Source organism: Phyllobates terribilis, unplaced genomic scaffold (genome assembly GCF_046119375.1).
Source record: "Phyllobates terribilis strain yellow unplaced genomic scaffold, ASM4611937v1 Scaffold_5__5_contigs__length_657084704, whole genome shotgun sequence".
Lineage (NCBI taxonomy): Eukaryota > Metazoa > Chordata > Amphibia > Anura > Dendrobatidae > Phyllobates > Phyllobates terribilis.
In genome coordinates, this window is record NW_027362765.1 from 9348319 (window position 1) to 9367135 (window position 18817).

The window sequence follows — 18817 nt, forward strand, 5'->3', positions numbered from 1 at the left end:
GTCTACAACTCTTCAGCTGTGTGACTTGCATCTCCAAGGCATTTTAATTTAAACACTGCCTAATGGCGGAGAGCCCTGGCAGTGCAGTACAGAGTTGGGGGGAAGGGGGGAGTTGAACTGTTACAACATTAAGGAAGAAGTCGAGGGTGCAGCTGGAGGCCCTAGAGGAGTTGGATGAGGCAGAAGCATTGGATGAAGAGGTGCAGGCAGAAGTTTGTCCCAAGTCTTGAAATCCACAAGACTTGGAGTAGCCCCATCCCCCGCCTGGCCTCGCAGCCACCAGAGTCACCCAGTGGCCAGTGAGGGAGATGTAACGCCCCTGGCCATATTTGCTCGTCCAGGTGTCAGTAGTGATATGCACCCTGTCAGTGTTTCTCAAGGTACAAGTAATGTCTGCGACATGCTAATGTATCGCAGGCACAGCTTTCTTTGAAAAGTAGTGGCGATTGGGAAACTGATAATAGGTGTCTGCAACGGCCATCAGCTTGCAGCAACCATCTATATCCACCAGCATTTCCGTGGCCAACAAATGGGAGATGGTCAACTTCAAACGGGATGTGTTGAATAAAATAATCTTTTCAATGACCACACCTGCGGGACTGAGGGCTGGCTGCTGTACTGACAGAGGGTGGATTAGGATGTACCCGACAAACTGCTGCACTGTGAAGGAGGTGCAGGCTGAGATGTTCTGGTGGGTTTACAAACAAGTGGTGTGCTCGGTGTCTGTAATCAGTCCAGAGAAACAGTTGTGGCTGAGGATGCAGCGCTTGTCGGGCTTGCAGCCCTCAGTCTCTGTGGGAACATGCTACTGACTCGCCCCCTGGGCCTTGGGGCACTCGGATCCGGGCAATAGGGGGAACGATGGGAGTAGTAGTGGCAACCCGGTTCCGTGGCTCAGGGTGGTCAGGCCAATGGTAGTCTGCTACGTTCTGCTGATAATGTCCGACTACGCCACCCGTGGATTTGCGGTCATTAGGAACCGCCGCTGCAGGGCAGACCGCTGGGGCTGATGATATATGCAGCTGGGATGGTGTGACTCCCCACGGGAAGAGTGCGGCCCCAGGGCAGTATAATGGATGGTGGGAGCAATGGTAGTGAGAGTCCCGGTGCCGATAGTGCTGGAGGAGCAAGGAGCACACAGACAACAAGTTGCAGTCCAGGGTCTTTACTAAAATAGGTAAACTGACCCATAAACAGTCCCAGCTAGGAGGGGACCTGGATGTCTGAGAGCAACGGGGAAATTGGCCCTGGTCAGGGTGAGGTTGTAGGCCTACCGTGCTTTCTGCGCTCCTTCTGGCTATCTCCTCGTTATAGGGTAACAGCCCACGCTTCCGAGCTTTCCGTGTATTCTCGCCTGTATGGCCTGCGACGTGGGTTCTTTTCTGCTCCCAGCCTTGTACGGCTTTACTGGTCCCTTCGGTTGTGGCAGGGCCTCCAGGCTTCTTAGGCCAAGGAATATACAGTCCCTTGCGGACTGGTTCTCTGCTGGAGGATGTAGAATCCTCCCAGCCTCAGACACCAAAGTCTGGTAAAGTCAGTCTCTTATCTGCCAAGACAGGCTTGCTTCGCCTCTTGTCTCTGGCTTGTGGCTCTCCTCCTGCCACACTTCCTCTTAGGTGCAGTGCAACTGTCTGTCCCTGCTCTGCTCTGGGACAAGTCTCAGTGCTGAGACAGGCCATCAAGTTCTCCCTAACCCTGCCCCCAGTACCAGCTTTTATAGGGGCAGCCAGCTCTCCCTACTGGCCTGAGACAGGAGGCATTGCATGCTAATGTTCCCCTGACTAGAGAACCTCCCCCTTGCTCTCAGACACAGCTTTAATTACACTTGTGGCATCCAGGCCAGGGTGACACACTACCTAACCTCCTTTTCAGCAGCAGAAGGGAAGGAAGGGAGACACAGATCCATTACTAGTGGGTAGGCGGAGCCCCACAGGATAGTTCACCTCAGATTAGAAAAAAGTGATGACCGGCCCCTTCAGCTTAGGCTCCTCCTACTCCCATGTCCTTCAGTCTAAAATTTGAGGTCGCAGAGGATAGTCGCTGCCTTGGCAGCTCCTCAGAAAAAAAATTTCTTTTATCATTTCCGGAGACCTGGACCCCCCGTGGTCTAGAGGTCTCAGGGGGTCTCGGCGCTGCTGAGACCCCTGACCCTCCCCTGGCAGATCTGCGTACCCCCTAAGGAGGTCCCCGCAGAAGCCTGCCGGCCCCGGGGGATACAGGGCTCTCCCTGGCGGAGACGCACACCGCTTCTGTGGGGTCCCTGCACGCTCCGCCGTGGGGGGGAGCAAAGGGCCACGGCGCCACATATCCCTGGGGGTCCCTGTGGCGCTCAGCTGGGTAAGTGCTCTCAAGGTCTGAGTGCTTCAGCGGCTGCGGCGGCAGCCACTGTTACAAGTGGTGACTGCTGTTTTGTCCTTGCAGGAAGGATATCACCGCTGCATACGGCGTTTGTGTAACTCTCTGCTAGCAGGGGAGCAGGGACGGAGGAGCCGCGGACTCCGTTAGTATGCGGCGTGGGGCGTGGCTTCGCGCCTCTCTGCTGCCTGTCATCTTAGTCTCAGGCAGGAAGCGTGCGCTGGAGCTGACCCAGCCCCTTCTTCTTCCGGGTCCTTCTGAAGGCGTCCATACTTCGTGCAGCGCCTCCTGCTCCCTGCTCTCTACACCACCAGACACCGGGAAGAGCAGTCACCGCGGCCAGCTGGTGAGTCACTTCTGCCTTTTAAGGCAGAAGATTCCTTTTTCTCACTATTGCAGCGCAGAGCACCTTACTGCTGGCCTGTTAAGGCAGACAGGGTGTGCTATATCCGGCGCTGCTACCTCTGCTGAGGAGGCTCTGGGACTCGCACATCTCTGTCCTTTTAAGTCAAAGGTGTATTGCGTGGTCAGCAGCGCTAACCCCTTCTGAACGGGGTCTGGCCTCATCAGGGCAGTTAACCCTTTCTGGATGTGCATGCTTCTGGGATCAGAGGGTGAATCACCCTAGTCTGTTAGGTTAACTTTTGCTCTGCAGGCAGCTGGGGTAGCTCTTCTCCCTCTAAGGAGGAGCTTTAACCCTTCAGTGCTTGGTGATTTTCTGTGTAGGAACAGGCTGTGGTAGCGGAATCACACATCCTCGGTTACTGTACCCATTGTAAGGGGTTATTACCGCCTTATCTGCGACGCTCGCAACTGTGTGGGGGCATGTCGTATCAGGGACTAGGGGGCGCGGACCTCTCCCCCGGTCCGCTTCAGGATCGGTCACGCGTATCTGATGCGCCGGGGTCTTCGACGGCATCAGGTTCGACACTGGTCGTGGGTCTCAGTGATGTTAAAGTGGAGGCGCTCACACGCTCCATTGACAGTCTATCTGACCTCCTGGGTCATTGGGTATCAGCTAAGTCCCAACCGACGTCACGAGGCAAGAAGCGCCACAGGCCTGTGGTGGCGCTGTCTCCTCCGCGCAGTGTCGGAGGCTTCGGAATCACCGACAAACTCTGCTGGTGAGATCTCAGATTCTGATGAAGAGGATCGGCAGGGTCGCTCTGCTTCTCTTTCGGGCCGCGTGGACTCTTTTATTGGGGCTATGCGGGAGGCGTTACAGCTGTCTGAAGAGGTGACGAGGCTCCCTGGCAAGTCGGCCCGGCTGTATCAGGAGTCGCGTCGGGCTCGTTCGACGCTGCCGGCGCACGATGAACTTAACGAGGCGGTGGAGAAGGAACTCCTGTGTCCGGATAAACGCTTCCAGGAGATGCGGTTTTTTGATGCCCCGTATCCCTGCTCCACGGAGACTATCGCTAATTGGGTTCCCTCTCCTGAAGTGGACGTACCATTGTCTCAGCTGAGCAAATCTTCTTTGCTTCCTGTTTAAAGGGAAGGCGAGTCTACAGGAACCTTTGGACAGAAGGACAGAGTTAGCGGCGAAGTCCATCTACGAGGCCGCGGGTCATGGATTCCGAGCGGCCTTGGGGGCCATGTGGGCTGGTGAGGCTTCTCTGCGGTGGTTGGATCAGCTGCGGACGGCGTGGCAAGATGGGACTCCGCTGTCTGAGGTGGAAAGGCTCTTCCAGCTGTTGGAAGAGGCGGCCCGATATGGCAGGGACGCAGTGCGGGATACTACTTCGGTTCTGTCCAGGGCTCAATCCTCGGCCATCACAGTCAGGAGAGCACTGTGGCTTAAACAGTGGACTGGAGACGCAGTATCCAAACAAGGTTTGTGGAGTCTGACGTACAAGGGCGGTCAGCTTTTTGGTTCGGACCTCACGGAGCTGATGGCCAAGGACAAGGATACGGCTTTGCCGCAGCGGAAAGCAGCGGCTTCTACATCTGGCAAGTCAAGTGCCGGTAGTGGTTGTCGGTACTTTCGGCCCAGGGGACGGTTCGGTCAGCCCTCTTGGAGATCGGGTCGTCCCTCGTCTTCCAGAAAGACAACCCAGAAATACAGTACACCCTGGAAACATTTCCGTCAGGACAAACGGGAGGTTGACAAAAAGCACGCTAAGGCGGACTGACGCCAGGAACCCACTCGAGGGCTCTCGGGTGGGAGGTCATCTGCTACAATTTGGGTCGGTTTGGGCGTCCCACGTATCGGACACCTGGGTGACGCGGGTTATGTCGGCAGGCTATTTCATAGTTTCATTCTCGACCCCCGGACAGGTTTCGTCAGTCTCACATCCCGTCCAAGCCCAAGCTGACTGCTGCGGGAGGTCGACTCTCTTCTGCAGCAGGGTGTGGTGGTTCCGGTTCCGCCGGAGGACCGGGGAAGGGGGTTTTACTCCAACCTTTTTGTGGTCCCCAAAAAGGAGGACAAGTTTCGCCCCATTCTGGACCTCAAAGAATTGAATTTTCATGTTCGTACCCGGAAATTCCGTATGGAGTCTCTTCGCTCTGTCGTGGCGGCCCTGTCACAGTACTATTTCTTGGTGTCAATCGACATCCGCAACGCCTATTTGCATGTCCCTATCGGCAGGGCTCACCAGCGCTTCCTGCGTTTCGCCATAGGTCAGGCCCATTACCAGTTTGTGGCCCTACCATTCGGGTTGGCCTCGGCGCCCAGGGTTTTTATAAAGATTCTGGCGCCGCTCATGGCGCTCCATCGAAGGCAAGGAGTTACGATTCTCCCCTACCTGGACGACCTGTTAATTGTGTCGCCCACAGCGGAGGTGGCGGTGACAGCTCGCGATCTCTCCCTTCAGCACCTGGAGGACTTCGGGTGGCTGGTCAATTGGAAGAAGTCGTCATTGGAGTCGTCGCAGTCAATCCTGTTCTTGGGGATGCTTTTCGACACGGTATGGGCAGTGGTGTCCCTGCCTCCGGACAAACAAGCGAACCTTCGTCACAATGTCCAGGCTATGAGGTTGGCGATGGCAATGTCCCTTCGGAAGTGTATGCGCCTTCTGGGTCTGATGGTGGCGGCAATGGAAGCGGTACCGTTTGCACAATTTCATTCCTGGGGTCTCCAAAATCTTATTCTGACCCGTTGGGATCGATTGGCGGCTTCGCTGGATCGCTGTCGGTATCTCCCGCAGGGTGCGAGAGTCTCTTGGATGGTGGTTACGTCCGGAGGCTTTATCCCTGGGGAAATCCTTCCTCCTCCCACGGTGGTCGGTCATTACCACCGATGCCAGCCTGACTGGCTGGGGGGGGTTTGGAACGATCTCTGGGTTCAGGGGGTCTGGTCGTCAGAGGAGTCGTCTCTGCCTATCAACATCCTGGAGTTGAGAGCAATATTTCTCTGCCTCCGACATTGGACAGTCCCTTTGAGCGGTCTGCCGGTCCGGATTCAGACGGACAATGCGACAGCTGTCGCGTATATCAACCATCAGGGAGGGACGAGGAGTTCCAGACTCATGATGGAGGTCTCTCGGATCCTGGTATGGGCAGAGTCCAGGGTTCCAGCCATCTCCGCGATTCACATCCCAGGAGTGCTGAATATCACGGCGGACTTCCTCAGTCGCGAGCAGGTGGATCCCGGAGAATGGAGTCTTCATCCGGAAGTTTTTGCACTGCTGTGCTCCCGCTGGGGGACTCCCCAAGTGGACTTGATGGCATCCAGGCTGAACGCCAGGATTCCGACGTTCACGTCCAGGTACAGGGACCCGGAGGCTGTGGCGGTAGATACTCTAGTAGCCCCGTGGGACCATTTCGAGCTGATCTACATGTTTCCGCCGGTATCCTTGCTTCCTCTGGTGATCCGGCAGATCAAACTCGAACGAATTTTGGCGATTTTGGTGGCGCCGGATTGGCCGCGGAGGGCGTGGTATTTAATGCTGGTCTCTTCTGGCGGCGCCTCCGTTTCCACTGCCTCTTCGCCCGGACCTGTTAACCCAAGGGCCCATTCGCCATCCGGACCTGAAGTCACTTCGTTTGACGGCGTGGCACTTGAGACCGAGATCTTGACCCGTCGGGGGTTTTCGGCCGAGGTCATTGCCACCTTGCGGGCGGCCAGAGGTCCAGCTACGACTAGCATTTATCACAGAACTTGGGAGGCCTTCTATTCGTGGTGTTCTGGATCGTCAAGGAACCCGAGGGTTTTTTCCATTCCCAACGTCTTGGCTTTTCTGCAATGTGGTTTGGCCAAGGGTCTGGCGGTTGGTACCTTGCGGGGTCAGGTATTTGCACTATCCGTGCTTTTTCGGAAGGCTATTGCCTCGCGCAGGGATGTGCATTCGTTTTTTCGTGGGGTTGCACGTCAGTTTCCGCCTCGGAGGGCGTTTGTGGCTCCTTGGCGGCTCAATCTAGTCTTGGGGGCTCTTCAGCATGGACCGTTTGAGCCTATGGATTCAGCTACGCTTTACTTGCTTTCTTGGAAGGTGGCCTTCCTGGTGGAGGTCACCTCTTTGAGAAGGGTTTCTGAGTTGGCGGCACTGTCTTGCTCGCCCCCTTTTCTGGAGTTCCACTCAGATCACGTGGTGCTTCGTACCCATTGCGATTTTCTGCCTAAAGTGGTGTCGCGTTTCCACGTCAATCAGGACATTGTGTTGCCCTCCCTCTGTCCGAAACCGAAGAGTCCAAAGGAGCGGGCCTTGCACGCGTTGGATTTGGTGCGGACGTTGAAGTTCTATCTTACAATCACGCAAGGGTTTCGGAAGTCGGACACTCTTTTTGTGATTCCTGCTGGTCGTCGGCGTGGTGTGCGGGCTTCCAAGGATACTATAGCTCGGTGGATACGTTCGGCTATCCTGGAGGCGTACCAGCTCAAGGGCGAGCCTTGTCTGGTTAAGGTTCGAGCTCATTCCACGAGAGCTGTTGGTTCGTCGTGGGCTTTTCGTCAGGGGGCCTCGGCAGCGCAGCTCTGCCGGGCGGCTACCTGGCGCTCCGTTCACACTTTTACTAAATTTGATAAAGTGGACGTGAGTGCTTCCGCCGATGCGGCCTTGGGACGGAGGGTCCTGCAGGCGGCGGTTTTAGGTTATCTCTTTATCTCGTTTTCGGCTCTTGTTGCGCGCTTGCCTAAGTTGTTGGGGTGTTGGCGATTCTGCCACGGTTTCCCACCCTTGAGTTCTGGACTGCTTTGGGACGTCCCCCTAGTAATGGATCTGTGTCTCCCTTCCTTCCCTTCTGCTGCTGAAAGACGGATTTTGGTAAGACCTTACCTGTAAAATCCTTTTCAGCGAAGGAAGGAAGGGAGACACAGCACCCTCCCATGGCAGAAGTGTATTATTGTTTTCCAGATGCGGCGCGACTCCTCTCTGATGGCGGTCATCTGGGCTGGGGTCGGCGATCTAGGGCTCTGTTCCAGCATTGCCAGCTCATCGCAGTTGTCAGGTCCAGTGAGTAGTGCCTGGGACTGTGTGTTTTTTCTGTTATATGCATAACCTGTTCTCTCGCATTTCTGAATTTTCGGAGGGGGTTGTGTTGTTCCGCTGGTGTTGTCTGCTCTTCCTTAGCTTGTGTACGGACTGAAGGACATGGGAGTAGGAGGAGTCTAAGCTGGAGGGGCCGGTCGTCACTTTTTTCTAATCTGAGGTGAACTATCCTGTGGAGCTCCGCCTACCCACTAGTAATGGATCTGTGTCCCTCTTCCTTCCTTCGCTGAAAAGGATTTTACAGGTAAGTTCTTACCAAAATCTGTCTTTTTTCCTCCTCTGCTGAGCTGGTCAGCTGCGTTACTCTGGGCTCATTCCAAGTCAGATCTAAAACCTCATCATCCGCTCTGTTGTCCAACTCCTCGCCATGAGTCGCCCTCCTACACTTGCTGCTCTGAACGTACAGTGCGGGTTTTCCTCAGGTATCTGACTCTCATCATCGCCATCAACTCTACCCCGGGGGGTTAACGTCTGGCAACCAGGGTTTTGATTTCTGCTAGAACCTAATTTCCTCTATCTCCAGAGAAAGATTGCAAAAGATTTTGGGCATCGGTTCAGATGCTTTCCTCCTCTGGAGTATGTTTGGAGCAGACCTCTGATGCCCATGGAATATAATGTGTGAACATCTCAGCAGAAGCCGTCATCTGTGTTTCCCCAGTCATTTGTGCGGTTGGAGACTTGTGAGTGTGACACATGGGTAATTGGGGCGCCACCTCTGAGGACTGTACTGTTTGATGATGGGGTGGAGGAACAGGACAGGCCACTTGATGCAGTGGTTTCCATTAACTGTAGCAAAAGCTCTTTCTGGGCCTCATCCACAACTCGTATTTCTCTGCTGCTGGCAAACAGAGACTGGAGTAGGCCATCCAGTAACAGAAGTTGTCACTTCGCTTGGGATACGACGATAAGCCAATGTTTGGTTACTACTGCTTTCAGTAATATTACCAGTAGCACCTACCCCCACATACACCTCCAACACCAAGACTAGTTCCCCTTTACAATAAACTTTTTCCCCTTCCCCTTTCCACCACGACCTCCGGATTAGGGATGGGCAAACTGTTTGGGTTCGTGACCGGGGTTGCGGCGATAAAGTAAGCCAATAGTTAATAATGTTAATATACTTACCGGGTGCGCATTCTCTCTTCCTGGTGTGACGCATCGCTCCGTCACTTCCAGGCCGCACCTTATCATCTTGGTGTATGTAATTGGCTGTGGCAAGTCACGTGACTATTCTCCCTGGAATTGACACAGCGTCGCGGCACAGCTGAACGGGATAACGCGGACATGGTAAGTATAATCAGCCTGATTATTAGCCATTAACTTGCTTTAACACTGCAACCCCAGTCACGAACCCAGGTAAAAACCACAAGTTCACCCATCCCTACTCAGGATTTCCCACTCGGCTTTTCTGCACACAGATTTGGTAAGCACTTGTTTGAGGCCAAATTCAACCTTTTTAGGGGAAACTGATGGATATGGCAATCGCTTCCTGAATGCAAAAAAAACCGCAGCTTTGGCAACACACACAGGTTTAGGAATTACACTTGTTCTCGGCACAAAATGCTAAAAAGCGATGGAGTACTAGCTATCTAATTGTGTAACGCGGATGGAGCTGTACGGAGTGCAGCAGCAATGTGTCTAACCAGTAACACTGAAAATGGTGGCGACTGCAAATGTCTGCTTCTTATATCCCTACAGACGTGATTTTGGTATCTAAAGAAACAGCCATAAAATGACACAAGCCCTTGTGTCTTCAACTTATGGATGTTTTATTCGCCCTGATTGGCGGCTGACCTGCAACATGCACACAGAAAATGCCGTGCAAGAGAAAAAAAATAGTCTGACACTACTGTTCCCACACCCCTCCTCTCAACAAACACATGCAAACACATCCCACCCGCTATCCTACCCGTTATCCTACACAGTCAGAAGGTAGAAGAAAAGCATCACTTAAACGCAGTAATGCTTTTTTTAATCCGATCACTCACTGAGCAAACCTTTGTTCGCTGACTTTTTTGGAAATTGGTCTTGTCTGACCAACCCAAACTGAATCGGCCATGTTCTTGCCGAATCTGAAATGGGCAAACACGTTCGAGCAAAGTTCACTCATCACTATCCAGGATGTCTTGTGACGGCTGAGAGTCAAGACTCCTATAGTAAATAACTGCAGCCCCTCCTCCTGATAGCATTGTGTTCCAGTACAGGTGAGGGATGATGAAGAAATGTAATTGCAACCCTGGTCTCCTGTGACATCCTGTTCTTTGACAAGACAAAGTGAAGGAATTCCCTCTCTCCCCTCGCCGCCACCCCCCCCCCTCCTCAACCCCAAAAAAGGGGGGGTTAGCTAGATAAGTATAAGTGTTTTGTTAGTTTAGAGTAAAGGTAGTTACATTGATAATGGTTTAAAAATAGATATTTTGAAATGAAATGTTGGGTACTGGCCCACACATTTTTAAGCAAATCTTCATTATTGTGGTGCTCTGGACCTTTTTTGGTCATGCATAGGTTAGAACGGTTATCCACTACTTGGAGACCGTTTCAGCACTGTCTCTCCTGGAGCTCTTGTAACATTGCTTGCAGGGAGGTATTGTGTGACATATCCAGTGTCCACTGCTGTTACTTCAGGTTTCTGATTTCTTAGGAGGGGTGAGTGAAGCGGTTGCTAATTGAACACATTGGATGTCATGCAAGCACTGGGAGAGCCATTGCTGACCTCTGGAACAGTGCCAGAAATTATGTAGGTATTATTTTGTTGTGGGTAAATTTAGAAACTGAGAAGGGGTTGGCTGAGTAGAGGACAGCCCCTTTAAATATTAGATACAAGTAATAGTTTAGTTAATTTGTAACTTTCTTTAAAATATTATGTTTAGATGCTGACATAAAGTTGTGTGACTTTCATCGGGAGAAAGCTTGGACAGAATGGGTTAACCAAAAAGTGCATGGTGTTCATGAAAATAAAAAAGAAGTTCTGGCCTTGCTTCGGGGCATAGCTCTTGCTTCTTCAAGAGAAGAACATGATACAGCCTTGGCTACTCTAACATCTAGCAATGTCTGGAAGAGAAATAAGATGTTGAGAATGTGGTTCTCACATAAATGGCTACCGGATATAAAGGTAAACCAACAAATATCTTTTGATTTTAGATTTATTGATACTATAGATTTATTTTATGGGTCATTATGATTATATTAATATCCAATATTTCAAATCTGATTGAAAATACTACCTAATCACAGGCAAGTAAATTTTTACTCAAAACAACATATATTTTTTGCATCAAGTACAAAGAAACATAGTTTTTACAATATGCAGAGCAGGGTTAAAGGCTTGCTTGGCATAACAAGCTGTATGTTATCTATATCTTGTAAGTAAAATCTGTCTTCATAACACCATTTTTTTATTTTTAATTGTTACTTTATAGGGCTGCTTTGCCGTATCAGTATGCTCTAACATGATTTTTTTTTTCTTACAAGAAATGGGCACATGTGTATCGTACTGGGACACAACAATTTGGAATCAATACCAACAATGGTCTAGAAAGGCAACATCAGACTTTGAAGCATTCTTATCTATCAAGTCTGAAAAACTGTAATTTAAGCCAGTTGATCCGTGTTCTGCATTTTGAATTTTTCACAGATATGTATCAAAAGTAAGTCCTTTTCAGTACTTTTTAGTGTATGCCTGTAATCATACATATCATGAACTTAACCTTACCAATAGTGTTAAATATTTTTTAGCTGTTTTCTTCTCCCATTTACCTGCATTTTTTCACATAGGTTTTTTTCTAGTTAGTAAATCAATTTAATCTTTGAATATTCCTTTTTAAAGGGATCCTGTCATCAGATCCATGATGCCCGAACTGCAGGCAGCATACATGATACTGGCTAGATTATATTGCAGATGTGTTATCTTACTCCAGGATGTTGCAGCATTTCTTAGTAACTCTGAAAAGCATGCTGGGAACCACGTGTCTCAGATTACAAGTGCAAACAGCAGGTCCTTCCCCAAACTATTCTCCCTGTCCTGCTCTGTATGACTGACAGGTCTCTCCCTATCAGTTTTTGAAGTGTGATGTACAGAAGCTTTCTGTGGACAGACGTGCTTCAAGCACTTGTCATCTAAGACACATGGTACCAGCATGCTTTACAGAGTTACTATGAACCAAGATATCTACAATATAATGTAGCCAGTATCTTTTATGCTGCCTGTGATTCAGGCATCATGGATCGTATTTCGGGTTGCCCATTACTTAAAGCACAATTTATCTTTTTTTTTTTTTTTTTTAACAGTACAGTGGTGCTTAAATGCAAGGCCTCTGGCTCCAGTCTTTACACTCACCTGCCTCAGTTTTCATCTGTTTCCAGCGTTACTACAGTTAGTGGAGATTTGGGATCTGCCAGCAGCTCCAGTTTTTTATGGGGTTGCTGTAGGTCACAAATCAATACATCTTTACGAGAGCCTAGATCTGCCTCTCATACTGCATTGAACACTTGTGAGGTTACTTCGGACTTCTATACAAAAGATGTTGCCATAGGAGTGACGCGGCACTTAAAGGATGAAGCCACGGGTCGGGAGGGTAAGTATAAGACAAGAGGCAGGGGAATTAAATTTAAAGCACCACTCCAGTGGTGCAATAAATAAAAAAAAAAAGCATGGAATGTTGCTTTAAAGCCAGAAACACACTGGGTGAAATGCATGTGAGATACTCCCACGAGTCTCACATGCCTCAACTGGCACGACCACCGGCTCTCTGGACAGGATCGGGTCAGCAGCTTTACAGAAACACATGCACCTGATACACTCCTGTCCAGAGAGCTGGCGGTCGTGCCAGGTGAGGCATGCGAGACTCTTGCGAGTATATCGCATGCATTTTGCCCAGTGTGTCTCCAGCTTTAAGGGGTTGTCCACTTGTAGGACAACCACTTCTTATTCTCCATGTGCGCACCCATCTAAAAAGAAAAAAATACCCTTGGGCCGGCACTGTTCAAGCGATGTCAGAACGATCCTTCCTGGAGCCTAGATGACATTGTTATGACAAGCAAGGTCCGAGACTAGTCACCTCCACCTTCATTCTCCTTGCCTTGGTATGCAGGAGCAATTGATATGAAGTGGGTGGCAGATGCAGAGTTCACTTAAGAATTTGAAGGTGGGGAGAAGGAAACTGGTGATGATTGGTTGTGAAGCTCACATGTCATAAAAATGGCACCTGGGCTATGGAAACGCGAGTTCGGACATCACTGGAACCGGACTGGCACTAGAGGGGAGTATAGGCTTTATTATTCTGGGGTTGAACATGGGGAGTGAGAAGGAGTAGTCCAAGCATTGGACAACCACTTTATGCAAAACCAAGAATGGGACCAAAAAGTCCAAAATATAATGCTTTTTTTTTTCACATAATTTTTGAAGGCTATGTTTTAAAACTTCATTTATTACTATTAAACAGGTTCTTGTATTTGTTTTTGTTTGTTTTTAAATGACAAAACAAAAAATGGGTGTATAGATACCCCAGAGTGAGTGTTTCAACTTCAAATTATTTTTTTTTTCTGTTTGTTGTAGCAGACTAATGAAATTAGAATTTTGTTTTAATCACATGAATATCCACATCATCCATTGGCAAATGATAGATTTTGAAGCCACAACCTCTCTACTGATGCACTGTACAGCCAGCTGTCAGTCAGTGTCGGGATGTGTTTACAGCCACTGCGCACTATTTACTGATGCACTGCTAAGGAAACATCTTCAGTTGTTCATGGCTAGGGATGGGCGAACTGTTTGGCTTTACCCGGGTTCGTGACCGGGGTTACTCCGTTAAAGCAAGCAAATAGTTACTACACCTAATATACTTACTGGGTAGGCGTTCTCTCTTCCTGCTGTGAAGAATCGCTGCGTCACTTCTGGGCCGCCCCTTATCTTCTGAGTGTATGTGATTGGCTGTGGCCAGTCACGTGACTATTCCCCCCGAAAGTGATGCAGCACCGCAGCAGAGCTGGAAGACAACGCAGACTCGGTAAGTATAATCAGTATGGTTATTAGCAGTTTGCTTTAACAAAGCAACCCCGCTCACAAACCCGGGTAAAACCGAGCAGTTTGCCCATCTCTACTCACAGCAGCAGGGCTTTCAGTGCGGCTTCCAAACCCTATTAACCTGTCAATTCACCCTATACCTTCAGGTTAACAGCTTTTTTTTTTTTAACTGACTTGTTTTATTTTCACAGATACGTACAGATGAATTTAACGAGTTCTGACTATTACCGAAAATACGTCGTAGAAGTCCCATCGTTTTTAAAAAATCGGCCTCGTGGATTCATTGACCATGTAATGCAGCGTTACTACAGTGGCCTTGATTTGTCACACCTTAAATGTTTGGACTCTGATAAGGGACTTTTTGAAGTTAAAAGCGAGTCTGCAATTGACTTAGAAAAAATGCATACTGTTTGTGTTGGATTGGATGGGCCCACTTGCACATGCAAAGACTGGCAGAAATTTCTGCTACCATGTAAACACATGTGTTTAATTTTGCGTGTTGCAAATTGGCAGTGGCATGACATTAATCCAGCATACTCTGAAAACCCCCTTTTTATCCTGGATAGTGATTGTTTTGTGGACACAAACACTAGGCATTGTGACAATGGTTTACAAGAACACGAGTGTAGACCACAAAATAGTGTCCGTTCAGATCCAACACTGCACGAATTGCCCTCTAGGAGGAGAAATCGGCTGACCTATTTGATTCGCCATTGTGTCAAAGTGTTAAAAAGATTTATAGACTCAGTATATCTTTTGGACAATCAAGACTTTGTGAAACATCTCACTGTTGAATTAAGTAATTTGTATTTACAATTACGGGAACAAATCCCCCAAGAAGGTGGCTTGCCACTGAAACCAGCACCAAAAATAACAGTCTCAAAAGCTATACAGGAGCTTCCTGTAAGAAAATATGGGAAACAAAAAAACATGGACATTCACAGAGTAGGATCTAAGGCAGAGAATAAAACAGCTGATGTATGGGAAACTGTGAATGTAGATGGACAAGGGGCTACCCCACAAACACCCCCAACAGAAAAGCTGGATTGTGTGTGGGTCACTGTAAAGAATATAAAATTGAGCTTCAGGGATCGTGCCTTGATAACCGAGCAAGAATGGTTAGACGATAATATAATTAATGCGTGCCAGAATTTAATTATAAAAGCATGCCCTAAAGTATCAGGTTTGATGGACACAGTAGTGTTGGCCCATTCTGACATTCCTTTGGTAACTGGCAGCCATATCATCCAGATCCACCATGTTGGCGCACATTGGCTAGTTTCAGCATGTAACAACAATTCGGTCACTGTATTTAACTCATTGCACTCCTCTTCCATTTCTGACACTCTGAAAAAACAAATTTTGAAAATGTACAAACCACTTTTCCACGGCTGTAATAAAATTCTGGATGTTACAATTATGTGTTGCCAGAAACAAAATGGAGCAAATGATTGTGGGCTTTTTGCAATTGCCAATGCAGTGGCATTAGCCGAAGGTGTAGATCTAAAGAGTGTAGAATTTAACCAGGCTGAGATGCGCAGTCATCTAATTTTATGCCTAGAAAAGGGTCGTTTGGAATTATTTCCTTATGAAACCAAGCTTCGTCAGAAAATATATAAAAAAAGGTTAACTCTTACAACTTACTGCCTTTGCCACGTGTACAAAGCACATGAACATATGGTGGAATGTTCCTTGTGCAAATCATGGTTTCACTTAGCATGTGTAAATATCAAAAAAGATGACAAACTTGTTACAACAAGAAAACGCTTTTACTGTCCCATGTGCCTAGAGAATAAAAACAAAAATTTACTTTAGGTAGGGTTGGGTGTTTTTGATATAGATAGAGATTATATATATCTATCTCACACTTAGAGCTTGTCCACCTTTTGTGGCTAGTTGCTAGTTACTTTTCTTGAATTCATACGTTTATGACCTAGAAAAAAATATTTAGCAAACTAGTTGTAATTGAAAATTTTGCACTATTTATCTCTTATGGCTGCTGTATTACAGTGTCTATTGTGGCTGCAGAATAAGTTAATAAGGTCAGGCACATAAAATAAAGATTAATCAGATGTGTTGAGGACCTATTTTTGTGGTACTTACTATTATACAGTTGACACTTTATCCTCACAGACTGCACAGTTCTCCACTCCATGCAATGGCTGCTGGTGAAAGCACATGTAACTAGGCCCATCCATCAGTCTTCTCCTGTAGATTTGAAGATTACAATTGGACAAGGCTGATAGAAAGGTCTGGTCAAATGCCCGGCCTCCTCTTCAAATGTCTGTTAAATAATCATACTGTCTTCCAATGCTGACCTTAGGTTATAGCAAACTTGATGGAACTAATTTTAATTTAATATTTACGAGTTGGATTTCTTTTTCTTTGCACTTTACCACTTTAAGTGGCTTGAAATAGTTGTTTACTATTCTATTTATATATGCATATTATGTGTGTGTGTATAATATCTGTTGCACATTAACATATTCGCTACAAACAAAAACAGTAAAGGGTTTATCACATGAACAATATACACTTTAATAGGTCTTGGAATAATGATACAGGTATGTAAAATTTGGCTTTATGAAAATTTATTCAAATCCAATGACTGACTTTTATTTTTTTTTATGCCCTGACCCCCCCTGCCCACCCAAAAGTATTGATTTTGCCCCCCTAAAAAATGCACACAAAATTGCGTATAAGCTACATGTACAAGAGACCTCTTTATTGTACCCACAAATTTACACTATTATATATAAAAATGTGTTCACCAGTCATTCGGCAACATTATTGGAAATTAATTTTTGCTCCTATTCCCTTCAAAGCTTCTCTCGCTCCCTTTTGTCTTATACAAGGCTGTGGACCTTCTCTGTGAAGCGCCCAGTAGTCGTCCCCCATCATGTTCACCTTCCATCACCTTATTCCACAAGGCTGTATACAAGTCCCCAGGCCAGTCTGTAATAATTTAAAAAACAGCATTTATTCTCACTGGAGGGGCAGCCTGGTCTGTTGGGCCTTGCTGATCTGGGCACAACGCCTCCTATTTTGTGAATGGCGTCCTGGTCTGCTTCATTTGGATAACGCGTCCTATGTCATATACACAGTCTCCTCCATTGCGCTCCTGCGCAGGTGCACTTCTCTCTGCACTGCTGAGGGCAGAACAAAGTATCTTAATGGGCCGGGAAAGCTGAAAGAAAGCCGGCCTTATCCCAAGATCTATTGATGAAAATGTATTTTGTTTGGAAAAACCATTCAAAGCAGATCCTGCCTCCTTGTGTGACCTGATCCATGTGATCTCTGCCATTACTCCTGCGCACCATGACACGCAATATCAATTCAAAGTCTTCATATCTCAGAAGTCCTCCATTGATTGTGGATGATCCGTGCCATCTTAGTGTACTACATACAGACCTCATTCTAATGGCAGGAACTATGAGCAACATGTTTTGTGTAATGTTACATTTGTTTGTTACTTTTTGTATTTTACAAATGTCAGTAACTTCTTCATATAGATGTTTTTTATATGTAACTAAAATCACAGGTTACTCTGGTACAAACGTTTTGCCTTTGTCAATGTTTTGTTATTTATATTTTTTTTAATTAAACAGTTTGAGAGAAGCTTGTTGTGGCATTAATGACCAGTAACTGATAGAGATCAAACTATCAAGGTGTATAAACGTTATATTTTCAAAAAATCCAGAAGTATCTACACAAATGTCCACAATAATAGATCTGCAACAATGTGGATCGTGTTCCTCCTGCAGACTATTTTATTAGGTCACAGCAGTGTTTCTTTGGCAATCTTGGTGCATCACAACCTTCTGTGGTGGTTTTGCATTCCAGGTGGCCTGGAGAACTAAATTTTTAGTGGTCACTGTGACGGGGTGTGTGACAGAGCAGGAAGGGACACCAGGCCGATGATCAAATAAATCTCGTTGGATTGAACAGGGAAAATGGAACAGCACGAATGAAGGTAATTCTGCTAGTCCGCAAAGAGTCCATAACAGCAGAAACAAGTCCGGGGGTGTCTCCCGGTAATCCGACGCCAGGGAAAATATAGAAATAGTCCTTGGATGAGTTCAATGGGTCCAGCAGATGAGGGACACAACACAATCCCACATGGCAACTTCTATCAATCCACACACGCCACGAGGATCTGGCCGCAGCCTGAGACCCTCCAGCGTTGGGAGTCACCACGCAACTGACTGGGCCAAATATGAGTCTATTGTTCTGTCTACTGGGATCAGCCTCTGGATGGGGGAAGGGTTCACATCCACTAGATGCAACAAGAAATGTTGACCTAGGCCTGATTACATTACAGTCCATGAACACAGGCCGAGTGAGGGACGTGCTGTTAGTCATATTGGATAAAACATAAGTTGCTGAGGTTAGGACCACCAGGGACCCCAATGTTACTTAGGAAAGACTGTCCATGTTTAATTAAGTAATTTTCACGTATACATAGCACAGGTCTGTCCATCCATTCATGGATTCTGTATGGGACTAATAAAAAATAGGCCATCACAGCACTCGGCTATGTCATTTATGTACAGTACAGACCAAAAGTTTGGACACACCTTCTCATTTAAAGATTTTTCTGTATTTTCATGACTATGAAAATTGTACATTCACACTGAAGGCATCAAAACTATGAATTAACACATGTGGAATTATATACTTAACAAAAAAAAAAGTGTGAAAAAACTGAAAATATGTCTTATATTCTAGGTTCTTCAAAGTAGCCACCTTTTGCTTTGATGACTGCTTTGCACACTCTTGGCATTCTCTTTGAAGAACCTAGAATATAAGACATATTTTCCGTTGTTTCATACTTTTTTGTTACGTATATAATTCCACATGTGTTAATTCATAGTTTTGATGCCTTCAGTGTGAATGTACAGTTTTCAAAGTCATGAAAATACAGAAAAATCTTTAAATGAGGTGTGTCCAAACTTTTGGTCTGTACTGTACATAAATGCATACAAAATATTAACTACTCGAGCTAAATTGC

The 18817-nt window shown here is 47.2% G+C and overlaps 1 protein-coding gene and 1 long non-coding RNA gene across 3 annotated transcripts in view; one reads left to right on the top strand and one right to left on the bottom strand.

Annotated features, from left to right (window-relative positions):
• LOC141271757 (uncharacterized) overlaps positions 1-16291 on the bottom strand; it is a 30848-nt gene extending 14557 nt beyond the window's left edge. The window contains exons 1-2 of the long non-coding RNA XR_012321931.1: positions 15910-16291; positions 13630-13768 (exon numbers count right to left, since the gene is read on the bottom strand). This is a non-coding gene — a long non-coding RNA (uncharacterized lncRNA). The remainder of the gene's footprint in view (positions 1-13629; positions 13769-15909) is intronic.
• The window catches only part of LOC141271754 (uncharacterized), a 28240-nt gene extending 10816 nt beyond the window's left edge, over positions 1-17424 (top strand). For both annotated transcript variants that reach the window (XM_073681858.1, XM_073681857.1), the window contains 3 exons: positions 10655-10896; positions 11256-11431; positions 13998-17424. In XM_073681858.1, coding sequence (XP_073537959.1) covers positions 10655-10896; positions 11256-11431; positions 13998-15621 — 2042 coding nt within the window. In that variant the 3' untranslated portion in view covers positions 15622-17424. The remainder of the gene's footprint in view (positions 1-10654; positions 10897-11255; positions 11432-13997) is intronic.
• Positions 17425-18817: the final 1393 nt, after the last annotated feature.